Source organism: Drosophila novamexicana, unplaced genomic scaffold, assembly GCF_003285875.2.
Source record: "Drosophila novamexicana strain 15010-1031.04,08,12 unplaced genomic scaffold, DnovRS2.1 tig00000644-arrow-pilon, whole genome shotgun sequence".
Lineage (NCBI taxonomy): Eukaryota > Metazoa > Arthropoda > Insecta > Diptera > Drosophilidae > Drosophila > Drosophila novamexicana.
Window position 1 is genome coordinate 1,100,690 of NW_020824814.1, and position 26,674 is coordinate 1,127,363.

Here is a 26,674-nt window from a genome sequence, read left to right on the forward strand (position 1 = left end):
ACTTAGATACTTGGTTGGGGTCAAGGCTAAGTAGTGTGAAAGCTCTCAGAAAGCTTTGTCGATTGAGCTTTTTGGTGCTTTTAAAAGCTCGCCGTAAATAATGAGTGTATCCATATTCATTTGTTTTAAAAAGAGAGTACTTTCTGAGTACTTTAAATGATTCCACTCTAAACAGTTAAATAGATCTGTATAACTACCCAAAACTTATATATACCTGTCTTAAAATTGTTTTCGTGCCGTATTATTATTTTCTTTTCTCACCTTGTGACATCTCAGATAAGACCCCATATTTTCTCAGTAGCGGAAGATACCGTACTTAAGCCACAATCAAAATGCAATTCCGTTAATTATTTCACTTAATTGCAAAACATAAAATTATCATTAATTTTATTTTGGTATAATTACATATCTGTTTTATTGTTTACATTCATGTATGTGGTATATGCAATTCGTATTATGCTTAGTAAAATCACGCAAAGGTTTTTATTTAATTGTGTTGCCTTCAATATGAAACCTCATCAAAAATAGATCGTCGTGAAGGGCGGGGTAAGGGGAAGTGGCAGCTTCCCTTCTAAATAATTGTTTAGACATTAAATTAATATTACGAACACGCTTAGTTTGCATTAAATAACAAATAAAAGAAGTTCTAAATATTAAAAGATTCTCAGTTTTTGTTGTCGTTCTCAGTGTATACACTTAGCAAAAATATCCCCATGAAGTGGAGTAAAATGTGTGCGCAAAATACACAATCAAAATATCTAAAAACTTGTATTTTCCATGCAAGGCAAAGAGAATCGAGCGTAGCTAGTAAATTATTTAGTATCTAAACTGGCCCTTCTTCCCCCGCTCGTTGTGGTATACCCGCAGCGGGGAATAGCTGCCATTGGCATTGCCATTCAGCGAGGCCCCAGCACCAGGACCAATGCCAGCACCATTGCCAGCCCCATTGCCATTGGTGGTTCCATTTGTGCCAAAGTTCTGCGACGCTGAACCTGAGATCAGCTCCTCCGCATGCTGCGGCTTGGCAGTGCAACGTGGCGCCAAAATCAGATTGTAAATCACAAAGTAGACCAGCGCTATGATGCAGGCAACTATGGCGAGCCATTGGAAGCAGCACGACCAGTCCGCCAGTTTCGGATGTTTTTCATCACGAGCCAGGCCAATCAAGGCGCCAAAGCCCTTTCCTAAAAGAACAAGAATAATTTGTTTCAATGATTATTATGCTTCTTTTTTTATCAAACGCACACTTATCAAACAACTCATACATCCCATAGTCATACTCAGACTCAATACTTGAAATACTTAGTACTCGAATAACTCATTACTCAAATTATGATCTACTTCAACTACTCACAACTGAAAGCATTCAGTACTCAAAGTAATCACTACTCAAAGTACTTCCTACTCAAAGTACTCACTACTCAAAGTACTAAATACTCACAGTACTTTTTGAACTCAATTCTCATAGTGCTCATACTCCATATAAAATTAATAGTACTCAATACTCATCATTCACTCAATGATATATGCGTATAATAACCATTTTTTTCATACTCATACTACTCAAACTCGTAATACCTATTCTAAGACTACACAATTCATACTCATCACACTTATATTCATAATACTCTTTGAGTGTGAATATTTTGAATGTTTAAAACCTACCTAAGCCAAAGAAGGCCAAAACAGCGATGGCCTGTCCGGTGGCAGTTAATTTACGTGGCATAGCATGTCGCATATATAGAATAATCGTAATCCAGATCAGACCAATGACAGCCGGCTCAATGGTCTCCATGACGATGGTCAGCCAATTGGTCTGCGCATCACTGAGCGCCGTGAAACGAATGACAAAGATGGCAAAGCCGGCAATGAATATGTTCGAGTGTCCGCAGTATTCAATAAATTTATCGACATTGAAGAACAGCACCAGGATCAGAATAATGCCCGAATAGCAAATGGCATTGACATCCGTAAAGGTCCAATACAGAAAACTGTGAATGCTGCTCCAGAAGGTGCCAAACAATATGGCCACCAGTGTGAGCACCACAATTTCCGGACTATACCGCCGGATGGCGGACATGGGCACCACCAGCATGCCCGTCTTGGTGTGCCACCACCATTCGGGCGGACTGAGCGGCATTTGCGAGGCTAAGAGCAGCACGACAGCGCCGAGGACAAAGCATACGATAAATATAATCAGGGCAGCCAGAGCGGCATCGTTATTGGGCTGTTGCTGCATGAAGAGCAGATCCAGCGGCGAGAAGAGTATCACATAGCCAATGGCGCCCCACACATACTGCCGGCACACCTCGCCCCGGCCCTCCGAGGTCTCGCGCACCGCAATCACAATCGCCGTGTTGAGCAGCGTCAGACTGGCCATGGCAAATATGTCGCCCAGCAGACGAATGATCGTATATCCAATCAAAGTATCCTCCACATTGCCAGTCGTCTATGGAAGAAGAAATATTAGCTTAGGACGGGCCGTTTTCGATTCATGGAGAGAACTCACCGTGACACATTCGCTGTCAGCGAGCACACTATCTTTGCCATCGTACGCATCCACAATCATGCACTCGATAACGGGCTTGCATTCGGAGCCATTCATCAGATCCTTCATATATTTCACTTGCTGAGCGGGTATGTTGCACTGAATGCCCTCTGCAAGAAGACAAGATCAATAAGTTTATGCAATACATTATAACTAACTGGGATTCTATAAAATGAAAAACAACTTCAGAGTAGGAAAGGTGGAGATATTAAAGGAAGAACATGAAGAGAAAGAAAAATTTCAAGAGGAATCGGTATAGATATAGGAAAATTATAATAGAAGCAGGGAAAGAAGGGTATTCTGCACTGAATACCATAGGTAAGACAATAAGACCAATAGGTATTATAAAAAAAAAAGAAATATAAATTTAAAAGGTATTATTATTCGAAAGAAAAGAAAAGAAAAATTGGAAAATAAATGAAAATAGATGTATGGAAGAGGAATATAAATTAGAATACTAGCAAGTGTAGAAAAAGGGATACTAATAGAATCTGGGAATAGAAACAGATTTATACATATTAGTACTGAAAGTACTTTCTTCTCGTGGAACTTACCCAGGGGATACTGGCACCAGCCCTCAGTCTCATTGGTTTTTGTATCCGTCATCGCAGCACCCATGTCTGCGTGCACCACAATGTTGGGCGTGTCCTGGGTATAGACATGGCAGTTCTTCACAATATTCTCGCCCTTCTCGTTGCGCTCCGTTAGGCACAGATGCGGCGGCTCCACATAGACCTTCTTTGGTCCAGACTTCACCTGGCGCTTGGCACGTCCCGCCACCTCGGAACTGATCAGCTCCAGGCCGGCGCTGTCTGCGGGCAAGTCCGCCAGGTTCAATTGTCGCTTGGGTCGGTATTTTTCGGTGGTCGCACTCTCTAGATCCTCTCCGTAGTCGAATTCGGAGCTCTGCTCCGTAGATGGCGCTGCGGTGGGTACCTCGCCCAGCCAGAACTGATACATGTTCTCGTGGTTGTTGGGATTCAGGCAGCTGTACGTGCAGTGTGTCAGCTTGACGCTGCCCGTTTTGTGCTCCCAGTCGTGGCAGGTGCCATTGTTGCACAGCTTCTGGAATATAAAGGCACCATTGCCATCGCAGCCAAAACTCACATCCGGCTTTTGTTCCGGCTCGCGGGCCACCTCCGGTACGGCAAAAAGAAAAGCATAGATCAAAGCTGCCAGCAGCAAAAAGACGGCAGTTAGCCTACGCAGCGTGCGTCCAAATCCATTCGGATTTTTGGCAGCCAAACGATCAGCCCAAGGACCAGCCACGAGAGGGCCCAATATGGACACAAACGGCGCAACAATTGAAATTGTCCGATACTCCGAGAAGTTGAGGCCCAAAAGCAGCGGCTTCGTGGCATGCAGAATGTGCAGCGCGGTGAGACCTGCAGGACATTAGTGGAAGCTTCATTAAATAAAAGCCACTTGAGTTTTGTTTAATCCTGACTTACCGCTAATGATGAAGAACACCACCAGCTTCAGGGTTATCAACGTCTTGTTGATGCGCGGACTCTGACCGCTTTTATAGCCCATTTTGGCAGTTTAATTGTTAAACTAAAGTCTATTTATGAACACTTTTTATTCCTTTCGTTTAATTGGAGTCTGTAAAGAAAGGAAAATCAAATTAATAATGCTGCTGGCCAACACTAATTGCTGTAGTTTCCTGTGTTGCAAAATGTATAATAGAAAAAACAAAAAACCTGGCCTAATGTGACAAGTTTTTATCAATAAGAGTCTGAGCAGGCAGCTGCCGTGCTGCACCTTGTATCGCGGTTAAATAATCTGTCAATAATGCCAAATGCAACCGCAGCAACTGGATAAAATACATAAACTAGCCAAATTAGTTATTAGTTATTAGCTGAAAAACATCGAAATGTATTTGCATTGATGTATTTTTAATACACTTCTTTTCTAAATAAGGGGAAATGATCCGTCAGTTCTCAATTCAATTAAATAGTGTCCGGTTATAAAATAGCCCAAATGTTCAAGTTTTCATTAAACTCAACAATAATTGAAAATTGTTACTGAATTTGAACCGGCAACTTCCCGCTTGTTCGTCCGACGCTGAGTCACCTAAACCATGCAAACTCTTAGAGCTGCATGCAGGCTGCTGGGCTAAAAGTCATTGAAACGGGACAAACTCCTTTATATATGCTGATATTAAAGTTTATATATCATTGGAAATACCCCTATTCACAGCAATATAACAGTTCAATGCAAATCAGCGCTATCAATTGAAAATTGTTCTAGTTCTCAGCGCTCACACATAAATAGCAAGCAAATACGAAGTGTGCTCATCGATTGAAACATTTAACAATGTTATACATGTGTAAGTCTGTTTGTATATACATATAGACATACATGTAAACATAACTATAAACAATGCTAACGGGGTGTCAAAAATAAACAAGTGTCAATAGGCGATAGGCCACAGCAGCCGCAGCATTAATTCGCACCGTTGAACTGAAATAAAATATCACCATAAACCGAATCAATGAAGATTGAATACCCTTCCATATATTTAATCTACAAATATATGATTTATTGATCAATTACAAATAGATTGAATCAATAGTATCTATATAAATATATAAATGATATATTAATCAATAGGAAAGGAAAATTGAATACCTCTCTAAATATTTAGGATATATCTATATATACAAATAAGATATATGATATATTGATATATAACAAATAGAAGGTACAGAAGATTAAATACCCTATATTAATATCTGATCTATAACAATGTCTGTCTGTCTTTTATGTATACCTGGACGTAATGTCAAAGTGAAAAATTGCCCGAGCTAACTTTCATTTAAGACATGACTTTTCCATTCATTTTACAACCTTACCCTAGGCATCAGGAAAATTCCAACACTATTTTTCAATCTAATCTAAACCAATCTAAAGGCATTCTTAATTCTCGCTCATAAAGAACCTATAGCCGTTCGGATAGTTAGTAAATAAAGTTTCTTACAAACGTTTTCCACTATTTTTCCGCGGCTTCGGGTGAAATAGTACAATTGAGTTGTTGCTTGCCAAAATATATAATCACAGTGAAATTGAAGATAGCAACTGCCAAGTTTCAGTCAATTAAGAAAAACAGTTTCTCATGTAGAGAGATGAAGACTTCAGCCATGCATTAATACCCTCAGGAAGAGTATCACAGCGATGAGCAGCAATTATAATAAAATATGTATATACAATGGCTGCTGCCCTAGACATAAATTTAAATGACTGTCAACGTAATTGTCAATGTTATCGCTTTAATCATTGGCAAAGTGTAAAATAGTTGTTGTCGACGCGATAAGCATTAGCCTACAAAACGAGCCCGTGGAATTGTGAGGAACTGCGTCTGCAGTAAGGGAGTTGGGAGTGCGCTTAATGCAGCTGCTAAGTAATCCCGCACAGTACGTTAAACCCATCAAATTGCTTTGGAATCACATAATTCATGTGAGTATGAAATGAGGTTGATGGACTGCATCCACATGGAAAGGCGAGTGCAATGCCGTTGATACGACTGCAATTTGCAAAGCTCTTAAGTGAAGATCTTGATTCTTTGTGATACTTTGACAATAAAATAACTGAGTGGAAATGGAAAGTGCGACTAACTGCACGCTGTGGCATTTTTTTTTTTTTGGATACCCTTTAAATGGAGAAATGGGAAGTTTTGGCGAGCTTTCATCTTCAGAACTCTCCTTTATATTTCTCCCCATTACTTAACTTTGAAAAGATAAAAGCATGGAATATAGCGTCAGGAAATTGAAGATAAAACCAAGATTTTTGGCATATAAAGAAAATATACTTTCCATATTATAATGATTGCACAATAAACACAAAAGTTACAGGGTATTGAAAAATCTCATTCCGTGCTGTTGTCCATGCAAATGCGCAGAACACAAACAAGATTTGTAGCCTTTCAAATAGTACAACGTTTATATATTGTGTTTAACAGGCGGTTGGACAATGCTTAAACCGGTTGTTAAAGTTGTCAGCCAGTAATTACATCACCACAGAGCAGACCGGCCCCAAAAGAGCTGGCGCAGAGTGAAGAGCAGTGGGAGGAAGACTACGCGCTTGGATTACTACGCCCCCAGTGCCAGGCCAGGCCCGGCTAGTCAGCCAGCCGATAACGAGGGCTGGGCAGATGGGCGCGAGCAAAACATCTGTTACATTTCAAAAACAAATACTTTACACCAAGTTAATTTTAAAAGAGATCTTTCAAAACAATTTACCAACGAATTCGAAGGCCGCATCTCAAGTTGTGTTTAACCTAAGTAAAATTTATGGACTCCAAGCTGTAAAGCCTTGACGTGAGCTAATCAATAATGTGTGAAGAATGGATATATTAATCAAGTACAATATGGACAAGATGTAAACAGAGAGACCACCATAAATGAAATATTTATTACAAGCAAGAAGAAGAACAGAGCGTTCTGGTTCGACCATGAATTCCCTGCTGCTCGCGACGAACCAATCTAAAGTACATATATTCCAATTTAAATAAATACATGGAAAATAGAAAACTGAAGCCGAGCTTCAGTTTCTCCAAAACTATTAAAAACTCATTCTTCATTAACATCGGTGCTTACAGTCCGATCTTGCAGGGCATAAGGATGATACATATGTTAAATATGAACAAATGTTAAAAACTAGGCGTTTATCCATGGCTCGCAGTTACCTTCCGAGGTATAATTAATAGGTATACAGCAGGTATACAGGTATATAGAAGCGGGCGTAGTTAGCTTTGTCTGCGCTAGTTGAATCTAGCTTTTGTTTGACTATTTTCAAACAAACAATGGCAGAGGTAAGCCACAAACAGCTATTAAAAGGTTGCCGGCGCTTATGAAAAAAACAAAAAATAAATAAATAAATAATCTACAAACTGAATCAACATAATGATGACGCATTACATGCACGCACACAGCCAAATCTGAGCCCAGCTCCAAACCCCTGAGCGCCCACTCGAAAAATCAAGAGTGATCCAGTTGGGAGTGCCAGACTAGGAGACACCCTGAACAAAGTGTCGTGATGGCATTAAAACAGTCTAGCTTCTTGCTATTAACAGACAAGCAGAAGCGCGCACGCTCTGCTGCTTCTGTCCTTAGGCTCCCTCTATAAGAAATGCTTTCTAAAATAACTCGGGTGCCTATTGTGCGATCTTTATGAAATTTTCAGGCCATTAATATGATCAGCTAATGTGTTTAAATACCAAAACCCAAGACAATAGCTCATTAAGATTTTAAGGCATTGACTTGGCGCATTTACTTTCAAAATCTCAAGTCTGTGGCTCCTGAAGCCTTAAGAATATATAAACTTAATAGAGTCAGAAAGCCTTCTTCTGCCTGTTAGACACACTTCCACAAAACCATAATACCCTCTTCAACCATTTTCAATGTGTTCAGGGTATAAAAACAAAGCTTGGTACTCGTAATTATGCAAACCCAACCAAAAGTAGAAATTTGATTACGAGTTAAGTTCAAAAGCACAATTAGTATTGGGCTCCCTATATAGCTTGTGTTTGTGTTTCCCTATATAAGTAGTTATTGTCCAAACAGATTCTTTTGCAAGCAGCTGTGAGTTTTTGCCGAAAGAGACAGAGAGACGTCAGCTGGTTGCCAAACATCTTTTCACACCTCTGTGGGTAGCTCGGTAATTGCAGTTGCAATGTTTTTTGTTGTCTGTCGCCTGCGCCAACGTCGTTCACTATGTGGGTCAATTGGCTTCTTTTTTATTTATTTGTTATTTTTTTTTTTGTGTGCTTTTTTGGGGCTTGCCCCCAGACAGCGTGTTGCATGGCAAGCCGACGTTTAATTATGCGTAACGTGTCAACGGAAATCAATGGATGAAAATCGAAAGAAAAAAAACAAAACAAAACAAATGCAACTGACGTTCACTTCAAAATTTATGAATGAATAAAATCCATGATCTGGTCACACTGTGCCGCAGCTTTAATAAGCATAACAAATTGTGTGAGCGTTCGATTATTTTTGTGCCATTTGAATAACGCCCCTATCTTAAAAATTTGTATACAAAAAGCGAGCGTGGCCTCAACTCAACAATAGTAGAAAAAATCTCTGCTTTATGCAAGTTAACTTATTGTAAATACTTCAATTGACTATTGTTAAACCCACATAAGTGCGACAATAGATGCTAACAATAGTCGATGAACCGCATACTTTGAGCAACATTTGTATCTTTAGTAAATGGCATACCCTATGAGCAGCAAGTGGGCATGTACTGGGTATAAAATAAAATGACCTAAGACAAGGCAAATTATGGGCACTTTATTCCAGAAATCTCTGGACAGTTCTGTTTTGAGGCCGGATTAAGTTTTATTTATTTTATCAATTGCTTTTCTTTTAAATATTAAATGTCTAGGCTCCAAGGCTAGACTAGACTCTCTTGCAGCGCTAGCTACAGGGTATTTGCTAGTTGAGCACCGTCCCGTCTCTTGTTTTATATCGCGTACTTGTTTCAAATTCGCGCAAGCGTTAACTAAACTAAACAAAATGTTAATTTCATGTTGAGCACACACACACAATTCAATGCGTTGATTTGTACTTTGATTTACTGTCCGTTTCGGATTTGTTTGTTTTTCTTTTGTTTTTTTGCTTTCGGAGCGTAGTCCCATCTGACATTTTGGCGGCAACTTTGACATTTAAATTGGGCGCCGTCACGCCCCAAGGAAAGACAGCAAACAAATAGATAGAATAGCCGCTGGCTAATGCCAAATGTAATTTGGAATTACGCAATATCAATACATCTTCGGTTCTGTTTGCGCCTCTGATGCGTACGTGTCATAAGATACTATATACTTTTTGTGCATATATCTTTTGGTTTTTTTACAATATTGCCTCGGCACGCCTCATCGAATAGTACGCCCAAATGCGAGTCTGAGTGGTGGCAGTGAACGCTTTGTGGTTTGTTTACACATTCAGCACGTAGTATGGCATTATTTTATTGGACATATTTTTATTGAACCAGCGACCCACAAAATCAAACGACCCGATACCGCAAAGGTGTCGCTACTGTGTGTTATTCATGAATGAGACACTCAACTGGAACCTACCGCAGCGTCTAGTTAATAAAGACGACCATTTCCGTTAATATTTATGAATGATTCTTCTATTAAATCAACTACTTATACCCTGGACTCAAGAAAAGTGGGCAAAAAGGGGTATCACGCTTTTGTGCAAATGTATGTAACTGGGAGGAGAAAGAGTCTCTGGGCTCAGCAAGTGTTTAGATTCTTGACCAGAACGTCGATCTAGCCTTGGAAAGCTAGAAGCTCCTAAATTCATGATATCGATAAATATCAACTTTGAGACTTGGTTATTTTAAGCATTACACGAAAATTATAAGAGCTTAATACGCAAATCTTGTTATGCAGAAATTCGTAAAGTAATTTTACCCCTAAAAAGTTTAATTGGATATGCTGGGCTTTATAATACATACATTCTAAAGAACATTTTATGTGAAGGTATATCATTGGGCTTTGGTATACATACACTTTTGTCTGGCATATTTAAGCCCTGAAAACTTTATATAGATTGAACTATAAATAGCTTTGTTAATCAAGAGTGCATTTTCCGTACATAGACTGGGGAAAATGGTAAGAAGCTGCACAATCCATCTGTTTATTTGTGTATTTATTGAAGAAAGCTAAGCACTTCATTTAGGGTATCACTTAGTCGGGTCGCCCCCTGCCTGTTAGATTTGTCCTTTGATATTTGTAAGCAAATCAGTTATGAGTGGAATTTATGATTCACTCGCTACTCACTTGCTACTCACTTGTTATTCAAACAAGCTGACAACCTTTAGATGTCTTTGGCTTTGCCTTATATACACTATGCATACCTGTACACACACCCTACACACCCTACACACACACACACACACGGTCATCGCACACAAATTAAAAACTATTTAGTAACATTTCGTTTTCATTTTAACTTAAATGCACTCTATAAAAACATTTGCCTGAATTATGTTCATTGTGTAGCACGCCCCTGGGAGGGCACACGCAATCCCGGCCAGGCATTTCCCCCACCCAAGCGCTGAATCACCTACATATATGCGGCTGCATAGTTGAGGGTTGTTGCGATTGTGTTTCGTGTTTGTTGCCGGCTAATTAATTAGAAGAAATGACCAGAAATTGGGTCAAACAGCACACAAAAACGCAAGTGGCAAGTAGCAAGTGCAAGTGGATAAAGTTTTTATGGGGCGTTGCCTCTTAAACGGGTTGAAAACTATTCCAAATATTTTCTGATAGCGAAATTCTTTCTACAAATTGTCACAATCCAAAATAGAAAATCGCTTTTATATATAAATAAAGCTTTTGTAGGCCAAGCGATGTGAATATTAGCATCAAAAATAATTAAATAAATTACCAATAAATAAAAATAACAAAAAATCAACAATAGAAGACTTAAAAGAATAATATAAAAACTTGTCTCATTTGGAAATAGAAAATTGCCTTTCCTTGTAGCTTTTCTTTCTACAAAACTTTTATAGGCCAAGCAATGTGGGAATTTACTTAAAAATTAAGTAAATAAATAATATACAAATTGTCTCAGTTGGAAATCGATAAAAGCTATTCTTTTATATATAAACCAAACTTTTTCTTTACACAAATCTTTTTGTTTGGCCTACAATAAATAAATAAATAAATGTTTGGTTAAATCAATAAACAAACAAATTCAATTAGCAGGTATTTATATATGTATATGCAAATGCATATTCGGGGGAGGGGGGCAGCATGCCACTTGTTGCACTTTGTTTACAATTCTTTCCGATCGCACGGTCAGCGCTCGTCTAAAGATGAAAAGCACACTCACACACACACACTCTCACGCACACACACGGAACAGTTAAAAGCGATTGCAACAAATTCTTTTATTTATAATTTACATTAGGCACTGGGCAACGCGAGCGCCATTAAACTGTCCGAAATTTATTTCAACCTCAATTTGCTGATGGCATGACCCCACAGACGACGACGACGCACAGCCACACTGAGCCACATTCGTATGTGGACCAATGTGTCGATGACATCATTCGGTTTGGACTGTCTCCGACGCGCGTCGCCGCGTTTTTGACGCAATCTTTTTTCTATCGGACGGGGGTTAGGATCTATATTTACAAAAAAAAAGCAACAACAGCATGATCTAGCTAGACTCTATAATTTATTTATATTTTGGCACTAAACATGTGTGTTGCACAAACTTTGGCTAGAGTTTCAAAAGTGCATATATTTGCGATATTATAAAGCCATGGACATAATTCCACATTATATTTACCAAAAACAAAAATTGAACAAACAAAACTTTTATGTAAACACTGTATGAAGCATAAAATATTTACTTGGATAATTTATTTTTATAGACGACAGTTCCTATTATAAAGCTCTCTTTGAACAAACAGAGTTTTGATTAACTTTATTGCTTGAAGCTCGATCCTTATACGATGTTCAGGGCTCAAGTATGGCAAAGATAAGTGCCCAATGATCTGCCTTTAGGAATTAGGTTTTCTCAATTATTGTTGAAAAATAGATAAGTTATTCAAGAAGTGAAATACTCTCAATGTGCCTAAGAAACCTTTTAGGATTAGATATCGCAGAAAAAGCATTAGCTCCTTTTGGAGAATATTTTTGTAATTGAAATGTCGCGGTCTTTAGCTTTTATAGATCATTTCCGAGATCGATTCGTTTGCATGAAGAGATAGACAGATAGATAGGCAGACAGATAAGCCCATTATTATATATATGTTACGCTCTTTAGGCATTTTTTATTGGCTAATTCGTACAAAAATAGTACAACTCTTGCTCGCATCGGCCAGGCACTTTATGTTCTTCTAATGATCACACTTCTGAGCACCCACTGCATAGAAATGAAGATATTATTTTTTTTTTTTTTTTTGAGAAATTTGGCAATTAAGAGCTCAGCATTTAGCCATTTACAGTGCCGAATTTATTGCTTCATTCATTAAAATTAATGTTAAGCGTTATTATGAACCCATTCAAAATGGGCAAGAAGCGGTATAATATATTTCTGCAAAAGAAGTATATATATTCTTGATCAGCATCAATAGCTTAGTCGATCTAGCAATTTCTTTCAGTCCGTTTGTTACTCCGTCCTTCTGTCAGTATAAACTTAAGAACTAGACACTTGACATTTTGAACTTTGATCCACGTAAGTAGTATCCGCGCAGCATGTTCAATAATCGATAACTTGCGCCATTTTCAAGCAATCGATATAAATCGATATATGGAAATCATGCGAATTGAGCAAATCTCTTAGGTTTTAAGAGCTGGAGTCAATAAATTTTACGTATAGCTTATAGAATAGTCTATACAAATCAAGTATCTTTCATTTTATAGCTAACGCCCCCTTCTCCTCCCTCCCTTTCTAGGACCAGCTCCATTTGTTATCAGTGGAAGCATTATCTGAGTATTCCCTAGTCAGGCACTCCCGACTAGACTACTTTTACTTGTTCTGAGCAATGGCGTTTGAGCTTTTCAATGAAACTGTAAATAGAAACTATATAGTCTGTCTGTGTGTGTGTGTCTATATACTAAGTAACACCTGCTATGAGCTCACAGTTATGATATCACTGCGGCGTATTGACTCGAAAGAGCTCAAAGGCATACATTAATGTGATATTTGCATATAACCTCGCTTGATTCGCCGCCGTTTGGAATGCAATTGGAACGTGTCGAAAGTGCAGCGGCCAAATGCAGCTTTCTATCGAGCGAAACTCCAAATATGTAGGCGAGCATTTTGCAACTTGGTTAATTGAATTGTTATTGCTCAATTGCGCAGTAATTAGGCACATTTCGTTAATTGGCCTATTGCCGAAAATAAATAAATAAATAAATAAATGGGCAATCGATGCCTTATTAAGTGAACCCACACACAGACACACAATTAGAAATCAAAGTCAAGACTTGGGCCACGACCAACAGCCAAAGTCAACGTTAATGTTGCTTGGCTTTGAGCCAAGTCACGCAGTGCCTAAAAACTTGATTGCCAATGCAACAGCAACAACAATAATAACAACAACAGCAACAACAACAACAACCCGCAGACAAATACAATTCGCATAACCGGCCTCTAAAGAGCGCCAATCTTTAGCTTGAAATGCACCACAAGCAAGAATATCTGAGCATAAGCTGCACAAGAAAATAAAAATAAAAAAGATACAAAGATACATTTGTAGCTACAACTTAGCTTTGACGTTGACTGTCACTCAAAGCCAATAAACAGGAAATCGTCTCGACTGCAACTCGAGCCCAAGCATTGCCCATGTTCTCAATAATTCACAAGAGTTGGCAGCTCCTCGCCGACTTAAAGACTTCAATTGCAGATGCTGCGATGCTGACATGTCTGGCACATTGCAAAAATGGACTTTCGGACATGGCCTGACATTGAATCCGTCAGCAATTTAACTGCCAGAGCTGACAATTTGATACTTGAGGATTGTCAAAGGCACAGAATCAAAACAGAATAGGCAAAAGTTTGCCCTAGTTTCAGGCACGCCAAAAAAAAAAACGCTCCGCGAGGAGACAGTGAGATTTTCCCCCTAGCTGTATCTGTAAGATACTTACAGATTGTTTTTAGCTTTGCTTATTTTTTCTTTCTTTTTCTTTGCTGTTTGTAGCTGTGACAGCATCTCTGAGTCATCGAATTCTTTAGCATGAGGCTGCATGACACACATGCAAATATTATGTATTACAAGATTTGTCTCAATTTATGAATATGAACACATATACATATATGCTATCTATAGATAGATCAAGAAATGTGAAGTAATATAGCTACCCAGCTGATGATTGCCAGCGTGAGTAGCTGATATTTTGGAAAAATTATGGACGCTTTTGACAATATATAAAGTTAAAATTGGGAAATATGAACAAATTCCTTTTTGAAATAGAAAGCTCAGAATTAAAATGAACAATTATCTTTCAATCTGAAACAAATATTCTCAGATCTTCCAAATGGTTTTTAATATGTGAGGAAGAAAAAATGACAAGAGGCTTTGCGAACGCCTTCGGCAGCTTTCTCTTTGAAGTGTAAGCTCAACTGGACTTAACAATAAACTACGGCAAGGTTTAGAGATCATATTTGAGATCATATTTCCAAAGTTTACCAGTCCTGCAAGCTACCTTTGAAGAAAATTATTGAAGTACCCTACAATTATTATGAGCTCAATCTCCTTCATTGAAAATATCCCACTATTGTAAATACTCTGAGTGGAGATAAGCAGATGCTAATCATTCCCAGCGCATAATAAATCAAATTGAATATTTTTAAAATAGATCGTATGTCATCATCTGTCTAAAACTTTACGTAGATTCGTCTTATGTATATATATATACATTATATACATATGCCAGAATCGACAGGATCGGATCACTATATCTTATAGTTATCATGGGTGTGATTAGTTGAAAATTAAGTTCTTGTATTTTTTTGAAAATATTTCAGCCAAATTTGGAATTTACGATGTCTTATATAAACAAAAAATCTTATTTGCATCGAACTCTGTGAAGAAAATCGTTCGAAGGGAGTTTTTGTATAGAAATCTTTTTTGTTTTTAATTATATCTCAATCAAACTTTGATCAGCTATGAGAAAAGTTGTATCCACATCGGACTATATCAATAAGTTAGCAGAATCGGTCGAAAAGTAGTTTTTGTATGGCAAACTTTTCAGCTATTACGAGCTTTACTATTCTTCTCGAAAATCTGCACAGCTTTAACTTACAAATCTTCTTCGTGTTTCTTTCTTGTTTCGCATAAAAATCAAAAGCTATGAGCTCAAAAGCGAAAAGAAACGTGGCGGCTTTACAGACATGCAGACACATGCAGACACATGCAGACACATGCAGACATATACAGAAACATGCAGACACATGCAGACACATGCAGACATATACAGACATATGCAGACATACATATTTGCTTAAGACTTATAACATTGCCCTTTTTATATATATTATTTGTTATGTTATATAGAATATTTGGAAGCCCACATAAATCCATAAGCATATTAACATGTGCAGCGCATTTATTGAAAGTGCCAACAGATGTGCCGAGACGGACGAGTTTATAATGATAATGCCCAAGACTCTGTTCCAATTATAAGTAAATCTGAGGCAAGATCATAAAACATATATATATATATATATATATATATAAATTGTGTGTATACAGCTGACATAATTGGACTGAACTAATGTTGGCCAAAAAAAAAAAAAAAAAAAACAAAAAAATTGAAAGAGTGCTCCGCGGATTAGTTCATTAATGAGACGCGAATATGATGTCATAGGCGGCGGACACACTCCGACGCTTCGCGTTTCGTTGCGTCTTTTTGTGATTTAAATTTCATTATTATCTTATTTTTTTTCGTATTTATTTTGTTCATTTCATTTTATGCCTGACTCCGCTTGGCAGACCCTCAACCCTCCACTCGTCGCTTAGGCTCCATTGTTAGAATGTCTGTTGCCGGTTTGAGCTTCGCAAAGTTGTTTGTCTGGTTTCTGTTCGGTTAGCTCTTGATAAAGTCGCTGCCAATTCAAGTTCAAGCTTACGTTTCAGTTCAAGAAATATACGTGTATACACAGTTTTTGTCTAATGTCTTAAAGTATTTCGTGCTACGATCTTGAGGGTGGTTCTTGGATTGTCTTGCGCCTAAGGGTGGTTTTCGTCACACTCCTAATCTGCCACGGGGTGGTTTCTATTCCAGCCTAGCAAATAATTCGTGTCGCATTTATTTGCCGTGTGCTGCGTAGATTTTGGGTTCTATATTTATTAATGGCACGCCTTGTGTATAAGTATTTTATAGCCGGCTTTCTCTTCGGGGTTCAGTGAGAGCAGGGACAAGAAAAGGGTTGATTGTTGCCACCTTTGTTTTTTTTTGTGCCTTTTGTGAAAAGAGAATTAGCCATGGGCCGAGGGTTATAAAATATTTGTATAACAAAAACAAAAGAATCTTTTATCTAAATGATATAAATCACATAAAAATATTGCGAAGCAGAGAGTGAGAGAGAGAGAAAGAGAGAGAGAGAGAGAGATCTTTAAGATCTTATCCGAGTATCTATTGTGATAAATTGAAAAGTTAACAAGCAAGAGAGAAACCCTTTTATATAGGCTACGCTCCTGAAACAACCCCCGTGATTGTCTTGTCCCACTTTCAGAAAAGTTTGACTCGTAAGACCCACAAACCCATTTCGCATTTTGCATAAAGGGGCAGTTACAGGTTCGCCTCAGGCAGAAACTATGTCATAGAGCACCATGTGGCAAGGTTATAGTAGAGCAATTATCGTATTCTGGTGCGATGACAACATCGACGTCATCGGCGCAAAATAAAAATGCTATGAAAATCAAATAAAAATGCTGTACTTGGCGCTGCTCGACTGGTATATACCCTGTAGCCAAGATTAGAAATTTGTTTATAATTGAAAGTTCGTTTAGAACAGATAAATGTAGTACAAATTCTATGAAAACCATATAGTTATAATGTTGTGGTGGCTGCTCGACTCGCATATACCCTGTAGCCAAGATTAAAGATATGTTTAAAATACAAATTTCGTATAGAACAGATAAATATAGTTAAGAATGTATAGAAATCAAATGAAAGTGCTACAACTGAGGCACCTCGACTAGCATATACCCTGTAGCCTTGATTAAACATTTCTTTAAAATATAACTCTTATATGGGGTATGTAGATATGATCAAATTTCTGTTAAGATCATGTATAAATGCTGTACTTGATGCTGGTCGACTAATATATACCCTGTTGTCAAGACAAAAAATTAATTGGCATATAATTTTTCATTAGTTCATGCCAAAAGTCAGTATACAATATATCAGCCATTTACAGGGTATTATTTGAGTAGAATTGGTGTCGTCCTTGGCAGAATTGCGTAACGCTGTCCTGGTCGTTTGCCCCGGTGCCTGTCACACGCAGTATTTAATGTTCTGCAATTAGTTACCAAGGTTACCCAACTGCCACATACCCTACAACCACCCACCGGCCCTGTGTGTGCCTCCCTCTCTACCCTTGCGTTATCCTTGCGTCAATTGAGTTTCGTTTTTGGCGCGCTTGGCTAATTTAATTACTCGGGCAAATGGTGTGGAAAATGTTAAAAACAGCGACAAAATGAGTTTGTGGTGAACAGCGGGGGGAGGAAGGTGCTACCAATTGCCGGTTGCAGGGTGTAGGGTGTAGGGTGTGGGGTGTAGAGTGTGCAGGAGTGCAAGGGTGCACTTTATAATTTTCCCACGGCTCTGGCGCCGGGCAGTCGCCACACAAATTGCACTTTTCATTGCGTAAAACCAGGAGAGTTGTAAAAAAACACTATACTAGAAGTATATATAGGTTTATGTACCATATACATATAGTTCATTGATTTTTATGCCCTGTAGCTGGGAGTAGGTGTTGAAAGGGTAGCATAATGTGTTGAAAATGTATGTCAAGGAAGCATATTTCGGCCTAATATATACTTTTATATGATCTTCCAAAATCCAAGACTTCATATCGATTAGCATATATCTCAGGCAACTTAACTTTATCTTAAGTATTTATTAGTTAAAAAAAAACTTCCAGAAATGTGAAAATATTTCTTTAAAATTAAGAGAAAGCATAACTTAGTCGAAATTCTATTTATCTAGAAACTTTTCCCCTAAAAGACAAGGAACTTCTTCAAGTAAATCCAGAAAATATCGAATCTGACTGGGAATCAGTTTTAATATACTTTACAGGGCATCTCGTAGTCGCGCCAGCTCAACTCTAGCATTCAGACTTGTTTTGTTTGTTGCTCTCAATTGAGCTGATGACTTCATTTCCATGTCTTTCACATGCCATTTTTTGCTTTGTTCTACTATTTGGTTTTACTCGGGGACTGTATTGAATATCCTTGAAGCGAATGCAACATGCGAATGGAGCCGAATCGGAACTCTCCCCCCTCGCTCCCCTGGCTCCTGCGCCTTGCCGTGTGCGTGTCCTCTGCGGAAACGGGTTTTGGTTTAGGTTTGGAGTTTTTTTCCGTATTGTGCCTTTTTAGCTTTAGTTTTCGCTTTTAATAACATTCGAAATGAATATGACATCACAATTTTTGAGTGGGTTTTCGATTGTGACTCAATGTGCGTCTTTTTTGATACATTTCTGTTTGAATAGACTTTGGGAGAGGCCACACTTGGTAATTTGGCAGCCGTGTGGCCTGTGCCAAGATCATAAAATCTATATATGAGCTTTATTTCGACTCGAGTCTGCGCTCAAACCCAACAGAAAGGTGTGAACCAGGTGTGTGATCTCATAGACTATAAGAACAAGAGCACGCTCTGTCCCCCTCTCTCTCTCTCATACCATAAACAGATCAAGCTTTGGGAAATTTGTCGTAACCCCCGCCAAAAGACAATCCAGAGTTAAGCCTAAATAAAAGTTATTTATAAATTACGGGATATCAACGAGCACAGCATTCTCAACTAATACACATTTTAAGTAAATTTACAAAATCTATCAAAACCAGAACTGAAAAGATTTCCAATATTTCGTTATATATACTTATATATAATTTTCAAATATCCGTTTCAAATAAAATTCTTTTGTTTCCGGCAATTTGAGAAATTCTTCACATTATATTCAGCGTCAAATTGTTTACTTTCAACGTTTATATGCTAATTAAAATTGAAATTGCAAAATGGATTTTATTTATAATTTCTATTTATACAAGCCCATTTTCATATTAATATTGATTTAAGAGCACAAACTGCGAAAAAAGCACGCACAAGTTTTCAAAACTGTTTCAGTATCCGCACAAATGTCGCATGAAATGCTGCGTGTATAAAATTTTTTAAAATTTTATTTTGTTTTTTTTTTTTTGGTTTTTTTAGCTAAAATATTTGAATTCAACACGAAGCAGACGACGAAGTGGAACTATAAAAACAACAACAAGAAGAAGAAAGGCGGCTATCAAAGCCAAAAAATACCGCACTGTATATTGATATACGTTAAAACTACAAAAATAAATTTCGAGAAAAACCAAAAGCAAAACAATGGGCAAAACAGAAATCACAAAACTATAAAAAACCCGAATCAACAACAACAAACAGCGCAAAGCTCGCGTCGCGCGGTGTTTTCAAAAAAGCGTTTTTTTTTTTTTTTTATTTTGTGTATATATATTTTTTGGGTGTTTTTTTTTTGTTTTTGTGTTTTTATGTGTACATTTTACGGTTGTGTTTTTGGTTTTTGGCGGCAGCTGAAGCCAAAACGTTGCCTCGTCGTGTGGCTCGCTAATTGTTTTTTTTTTTCGTTCGCGTTCCGCGTGCGCGTTGCCAACGCTTCGCCGTTCGAGTGAAAACTAAACGCAGCGCGCGAGCAGCCAAGCAGAAGCAAGCGATTGTCACTGGCACCAACACAACCACAGCAGCGCAGCAGCAGCAACAGCAACAACAACAGGCGCAATCACCACAACAACAACAACAACAAGAACAAGCAGCGGCACGTCCAGCTGTTTTGGTCTTTGGTCTATTGTGCTCATGCGGTTGGGCGCCAATGCTGCTTAAGTATAAGCGTAAGTATAAGAGAGAGAGAGCTACAGCTAACTGTTAATGTGTAGCCGACTTTGCGGCGTTGTTGAGAGCAGTATAAGAACTGGGAAAGCATAGCTCTCTTTTGGGCTGTTGAAAGCTGCGCTGCCCTTAACATTTAATTGTATTATTGTTTTATAAGCTGATCTTAAGCGGGGAGTTTTCTTCGGTAAACCGAAGTTGCAATACCCTTTCAGACATGCGGCAGATGTGCGGTATATCTATGTTTACAGTCAGTGTATACTTATGAAATGGTCGAAATGTCTTATAGCGCTATATGTAGCTGATATTGATATTAGCAGAGTTTAGATATCAGGCCCATAGTGCACTGAGAGAAACTGAAATATCAGCCTGTATGAAGCTATGAAGCCAAATGAGGAGTTATAGCATGATTATAATATATTTGGTTGAGATATTTAGAAAAACAAAGTAATTCTTATAAGAACCATTTTTGTAACTGGAAACAAGTAAGAGGTTCTAGTCGGGAGCTTCCGACTAGGGGATACCCTGAACCCTCTTCTTCCAACATCAAATGCATATACATATATATATTCTATTTTAGAAGCTATATGTCAAGTTTGGTGACTCTAGCTCTTATTATTTACCAAAATTGCGCAAAAAACAGGATATCGATATCGATTTTTATCGATTGCTTGGAAACGGAGTAAGTTATCGATTATCGGAAACAAACTCGATCTGCGCAGGCACTAGGAGCACCTACATCTAAAATTTCAAGTCTCTAGCTCTTATAGGTTCTGAGATCCTTGCATTCATACATACGGACGGACAGACAGACAGACGGACAGACAGACAGACGGACAGACAGACAGACAGACGGACATGGCTAGATCGACTCAGCTATTTATGCTGATCAAGAATATATATACTTTATGGAGTCGGAGATGCTTCCTTCTGCCTGTTACATACATTTGGATTTCGCACAAATACAATATACCCTTATACCCATTTTTAATGTGTTCAGGGTATAAAATTATACAAGTGGGTAAAATAGAGCCAATTTAGACTTATGTATTGCCTAGAGCAAAAGGAAGCATTATAAATTTGATAAAGCTGGCTTCTAAGACAGTCGAGTTCACAAGGAACATGCAGATAGTGAGACGCCTTAACCTGGCTATAATTTCCTCAGATTGCTAATCTAATAAGGAAAATTGTTATATGCCCAATTGCTTACAATTCGAAAGGGAAATTGTCATATTCAATTACATATTTCAGCTGGTTGCATTTAAAAACCTCTTTAAAGGGAAATTCAATCAGTTACGTCTGCCACGCACCTGGCAAAACGCAATTCCTGCCACAGCTGTGCCCAGAGATAGCATTGAGTGCCTATAATTTCAGCTGTCCGGGTCTGCAGAGCAAGTGCAAAGATTTTCCGGGAGGCGAAATGTGTTGACCATTTGACTGTCTAGTAATTTCAACCCTTAGAAGTCAGACACACCCCCGCGCAAAGCCGCGCGTCTGCCATATAAACATATATACTTATATATGTAAACGTAAATTCACGTGCACGCACTTTGAGGGTGTTTTTATACACATGTGTACACAGAGTACATAGAATATGATTGATAGAACCGAAACGCCATTTCCCTAATTAAGTAGAATGCCTAACTAAAAGACATTTAAAATGCTTCTCAATAAGCGTTGTTTATTTATTTAGGGGCGGCAATGTCTATTTGCACTATTCGGAACTTGAGCTGAACCCCAATTTGATTTTCGAGCAAACAGTTTTCGAATAATTTTGATAAATGTTGCGGAATATTTAAACATACGTAAGCTATTGACATTATTTGAGGCCATATCGCTGGTTTTATAAATAGGTTGGTGGTAATTGTGCTAGATCTTTTATTATTAAGTTATTCTGTGGAACATCTAAAAGCATTTCCTAAATTTACGAATTATTTCATTTGATTTAAATTTTCTAAATTTTAATGTAAGGTTTCCTAAAATATTGGTTTTAGGGTATTCTTTTATAATAGAAGACGGCAACATTCATTTTGGTCGAAATTCGTGTGGAAATCGTATCTTAAAATATTCTATATATCCTATATGGACATAGATCCAAATTTCCCACACCCATAACTTGGTCAAATCTTATCCGATTTTCATAAAGTTTGGCTTTTTGTTCATGGTTTTGTCCCTAGATCAATTTGGCACCAAAATCTGGCAACACTATTTTTGGTCGAAATTCATGTGAAAATGGTACCCTAAATATCCTATTTATACATAGGTCGCAATTTCCCACACCCATAACTTGGTCAAATCTTATCCGATTTTCATAAAGTTTGGCTTTTTGTTCATGGTTTTGTCCCTGATCAATTTGGCATCAAAATCTGGCATCACTATTTTTGGTCGAAATTCATGTCAAATTTTACCTTCTAAAATCCTATATAGACATTGGTCAAAACTTCCCACTCCCATAACTCGGTCAAATCTCATCCGATTTTCATAAACTTTGGACTCTTGTTCATTGTTTGGCCCCTAGATCAATTTGGCATCAAAATCTGGCAACGCTATTTTTGGTCGAAATTCATGTGAAAATGGTACCCTAAATATCCTATTTATACATAGGTCGAAATTTCCCACACCCATAACTTGGTCAAATCTTATCCGATTTTCATAAAGTTTGGCTTTTTGTTCATGGTTTTGTCCCTAGATCAATTTGGCATCAAAATCTGGCAACACTATTTTTGGTCGAAATTCATGTGAAAATGGTACCCTAAATATCCTATTTATACATAGGTCGAAATTTCCCACACCCATAACTTGGTCAAATCTTATCCGATTTTCATAAAGTTTGGCTTTTTGTTCATGGTTTTGTCCCTAGATCAATTTGGCATCAAAATCTGGCAACACTATTTTTGGTCGAAATTCATGTCAAATTTTACCTTCTAAAATCCTATATAGACATTGGTCAAAACTTCCCACTCCCATAACTCGGTCAAATCTCATCCGATTTTCATAAACTTTGGACTCTTGTTCATTGTTTGGCCCCTAGATCAATTTGGCATCTAAATCTGACAACATCATTTTTGGTCAAAATTCATGTCGAAATGATACCCTCAAATATCCTATGTAGACATAGGTCAAAATGTCCCACTCCCATAACTCGGTCAAATCTTATCCGATTTTCATAAAGTTTGGCTTTTTGTTCATGGTTTGGCCCCTAGATCAATTTGGCATCAAAATCTGGCAACACTATTTTTGGTCGAAATTCATGTGAAAATGGTACCCTAAATATCCTATTTATACATAGGTCGAAATTTCCCACACCCATAACTTGGTCAAATCTTATCCGATTTTCATAAAGTTTGGCTTTTTGTTCATGGTTTTGTCCCTAGATCAATTTGGCATCAAAATCTGGCAACACTATTTTTGGTCGAAATTCATGTGAAAATGGTACCCTAAATATCCTATTTATACATAGGTCGAAATTTCCCACACCCATAACTTGGTCAAATCTTATCCGATTTTCATAAAGTTTGGCTTTTTGTTCATGGTTTTGTCCCTAGATCAATTTGGCATCAAAATCTGGCAACACTATTTTTGGTCGAAATTCATGTCAAATTTTACCTTCTAAAATCCTATATAGACATTGGTCAAAACTTCCCACTCCCATAACTCGGTCAAATCTCATCCGATTTTCATAAACTTTGGACTCTTGTTCATTGTTTGGCCCCTAGATCAATTTGGCATCTAAATCTGACAACATCATTTTTGGTCAAAATTCATGTCGAAATGATACCCTCAAATATCCTATGTAGACATAGGTCAAAATGTCCCACTCCCATAACTCGGTCAAATCTCATCCGATTTTCATAATCTTTGGACTTTTGTTCATGGTTTGGCCCCTAGATCAATTTGGCATCAAAATCTGGCAATGCTATTTTTGGTCGAAATTCATGTCAAATTTTACCTTCTAAAATCCTATATAGACATTGGTCAAAACTTCCCACTCCCATAACTCGGTCAAATCTTATCCGATTTTCATAAAGTTTGGCTTTTTGTTCATGGTTTGGCCCCTAGATCAATTTGGCATCAAAATCTGGCAACACTATTTTTGGTCGAAATTCATGTGAAAATGGTACCCTAAATATCCTATTTATACATAGGTCGAAATTTCCCACACCCATAACTTGGTCAAATCTTATCCGATTTTCATAAAGTTTGGCTTTTTGTTCATGGTTTTGTCCCTAGATCAATTTGGCATCAAAATCTGGCAACACTATTTTTGGTCGAAATTCATCTGAAAATGGTACCCTAAATATCCTATTTATACATAGGTCGAAATTTCCCACACCCATAACTTGGTCAAATCTTATCCGATTTTCATAAAGTTTGGCTTTTTGTTCATGGTTTTGTCCCTAGATCAATTTGGCATCAAAATCTGGCAACACTATTTTTGGTCGAAATTCATGTCAAATTTTACCTTCTAAAATCCTATATAGACATTGGTCAAAACTTCCCACTCCCATAACTTGGTCAAATCTCATCCGATTTTCATAATCTTTGGACTTTTGTTCATGGTTTGGCCCCTAGATCAATTTGGCATCAAAATCTGGCAACGCTATTTTTGGTCGAAATTCATGTCAAATTTTACCTTCTAAAATCCTATATAGACATTGGTCAAAACTTCCCACTCCCATAACTCGGTCAAATCTTATCCGATTTTCATAAAGTTTGGCTTTTTGTTCATGGTTTGGCCCCTAGATCAATTTGGCATCAAAATCTGGCAACGCTATTTTTGGTCGAAATTCATGTCAAATTTTACCTTCTAAAATCCTATATAGACATTGGTCAAAACTTTCCACTCCCATAACTCGGTCAAATCTCATCCGATTTTCATAAACTTTGGACTCTTGTTCATTGTTTGGCCCCTAGATCAATTTGGCATCTAAATCTGACAACATCATTTTTGGTCAAAATTCATGTCGAAATGATACCCTCAAATATCCTATGTAGACATAGGTCAAAATGTCCCACTCCCATAACTCGGTCAAATCTTATCCGATTTTCATAAAGTTTGGCTTTTTGTTCATGGTTTGGCCCCTAGATCAATTTGGCATCAAAATCTGGTTTTGGTCGAAATTCATGTGAAAATGGTACCCTAAATATCCTATTTATACATAGGTCGAAATTTCCCACACCCATAACTTGGTCAAATCTTATCCGATTTTCATAAAGTTTGGCTTTTTGTTCATGGTTTTGTCCCTAGATCAATTTGGCATCAAAATCTGGCAACACTATTTTTGGTCGAAATTCATGTGAAAATGGTACCCTAAATATCCTATTTATACATAGGTCGAAATTTCCCACACCCATAACTTGGTCAAATCTTATCCGATTTTCATAAAGTTTGGCTTTTTGTTCATGGTTTTGTCCCTAGATCAATTTGGCATCAAAATCTGGCAACACTATTTTTGGTCGAAATTCATGTCAAATTTTACCTTCTAAAATCCTATATAGACATTGGTCAAAACTTCCCACTCCCATAACTCGGTCAAATCTCATCCGATTTTCATAAACTTTGGACTCTTGTTCATTGTTTGGCCCCTAGATCAATTTGGCATCTAAATCTGACAACATCATTTTTGGTCAAAATTCATGTCGAAATGATACCCTCAAATATCCTATGTAGACATAGGTCAAAATGTCCCACTCCCATAACTCGGTCAAATCTCATCCGATTTTCATAAAGTTTGGCTTTTTGTTCATGGTTTGGCCCCTAGATCAATTTGGCATCAAAATCTGGCAACACTATTTTTGGTCGAAATTCATGTGAAAATGGTACCCTAAATATCCTATTTATACATAGGTCGAAATTTCCCACACCCATAACTTGGTCAAATCTTATCCGATTTTCATAAAGTTTGGCTTTTTGTTCATGGTTTTGTCCCTAGATCAATTTGGCATCAAAATCTGGCAACACTATTTTTGGTCGAAATTCATGTGAAAATGGTACCCTAAATATCCTATTTATACATAGGTCGAAATTTCCCACAGCCATAACTCGGTCAAATCTCATCCGATTTTCATAAAGTTTGGCTTTTTGCTCATGGTTTTGCCTCTATCTCAATTTGGCATCTAAATCTGGCAACACTATTTTTGGTCGAAGTTTATGTGAAAATGGTATCCTATAGGTCAAAAAATCCCGCTCCCACGGACAAGGCCGGCCTATACCCGCAGTATACCATGTTTGGGAAAATCATTATTTAAAGTGGATATTTGTGGTGCCATATACACCTACCTTATATGAGCGCTAGTATATCCGACTAAGGTAGAAGAAAGTTATCTTAAGCAATAAAAACGCAAGTTTAGCTAAATATTTATTTAGACACAGCCTGGCCAGAAAAGAGTCGTATCTGAAGAATAGTTGTGCTCTTTCTGAAAAAGACTATTTCAAGGTCTGGCTGTTGATTTCTTTGGCCAGAAACAGTTGCGCCCAGCTAACAGCTGCTTTGCCAGATGGAAATGCACAAATTAAATTCAATTTAGGATGACTTTTACTGGCCCTC

At 37.7% G+C, this 26,674-nt stretch overlaps 1 protein-coding gene across 1 annotated transcript; it reads right to left on the reverse strand.

The window, feature by feature from the left end:
* Positions 1 to 384: 384 nt before the first annotated feature.
* On the reverse strand, positions 385 to 19,887 carry LOC115762747. Its single transcript, XM_030705085.1, has 6 exons — positions 19,780 to 19,887; positions 4,000 to 4,150; positions 3,103 to 3,933; positions 2,510 to 2,658; positions 1,666 to 2,449; positions 385 to 1,184 (listed from the first exon to the last, which is right to left on the reverse strand). The coding sequence occupies exons 2-6, from the start codon at positions 4,079 to 4,081 to the stop codon at positions 817 to 819; spliced, it is 2,214 nt and encodes a 737-aa protein (XP_030560945.1). The 5' UTR covers positions 4,082 to 4,150; positions 19,780 to 19,887; the 3' UTR covers positions 385 to 816.
* Between the last annotated feature and the right edge of the window lie 6,787 nt (positions 19,888 to 26,674).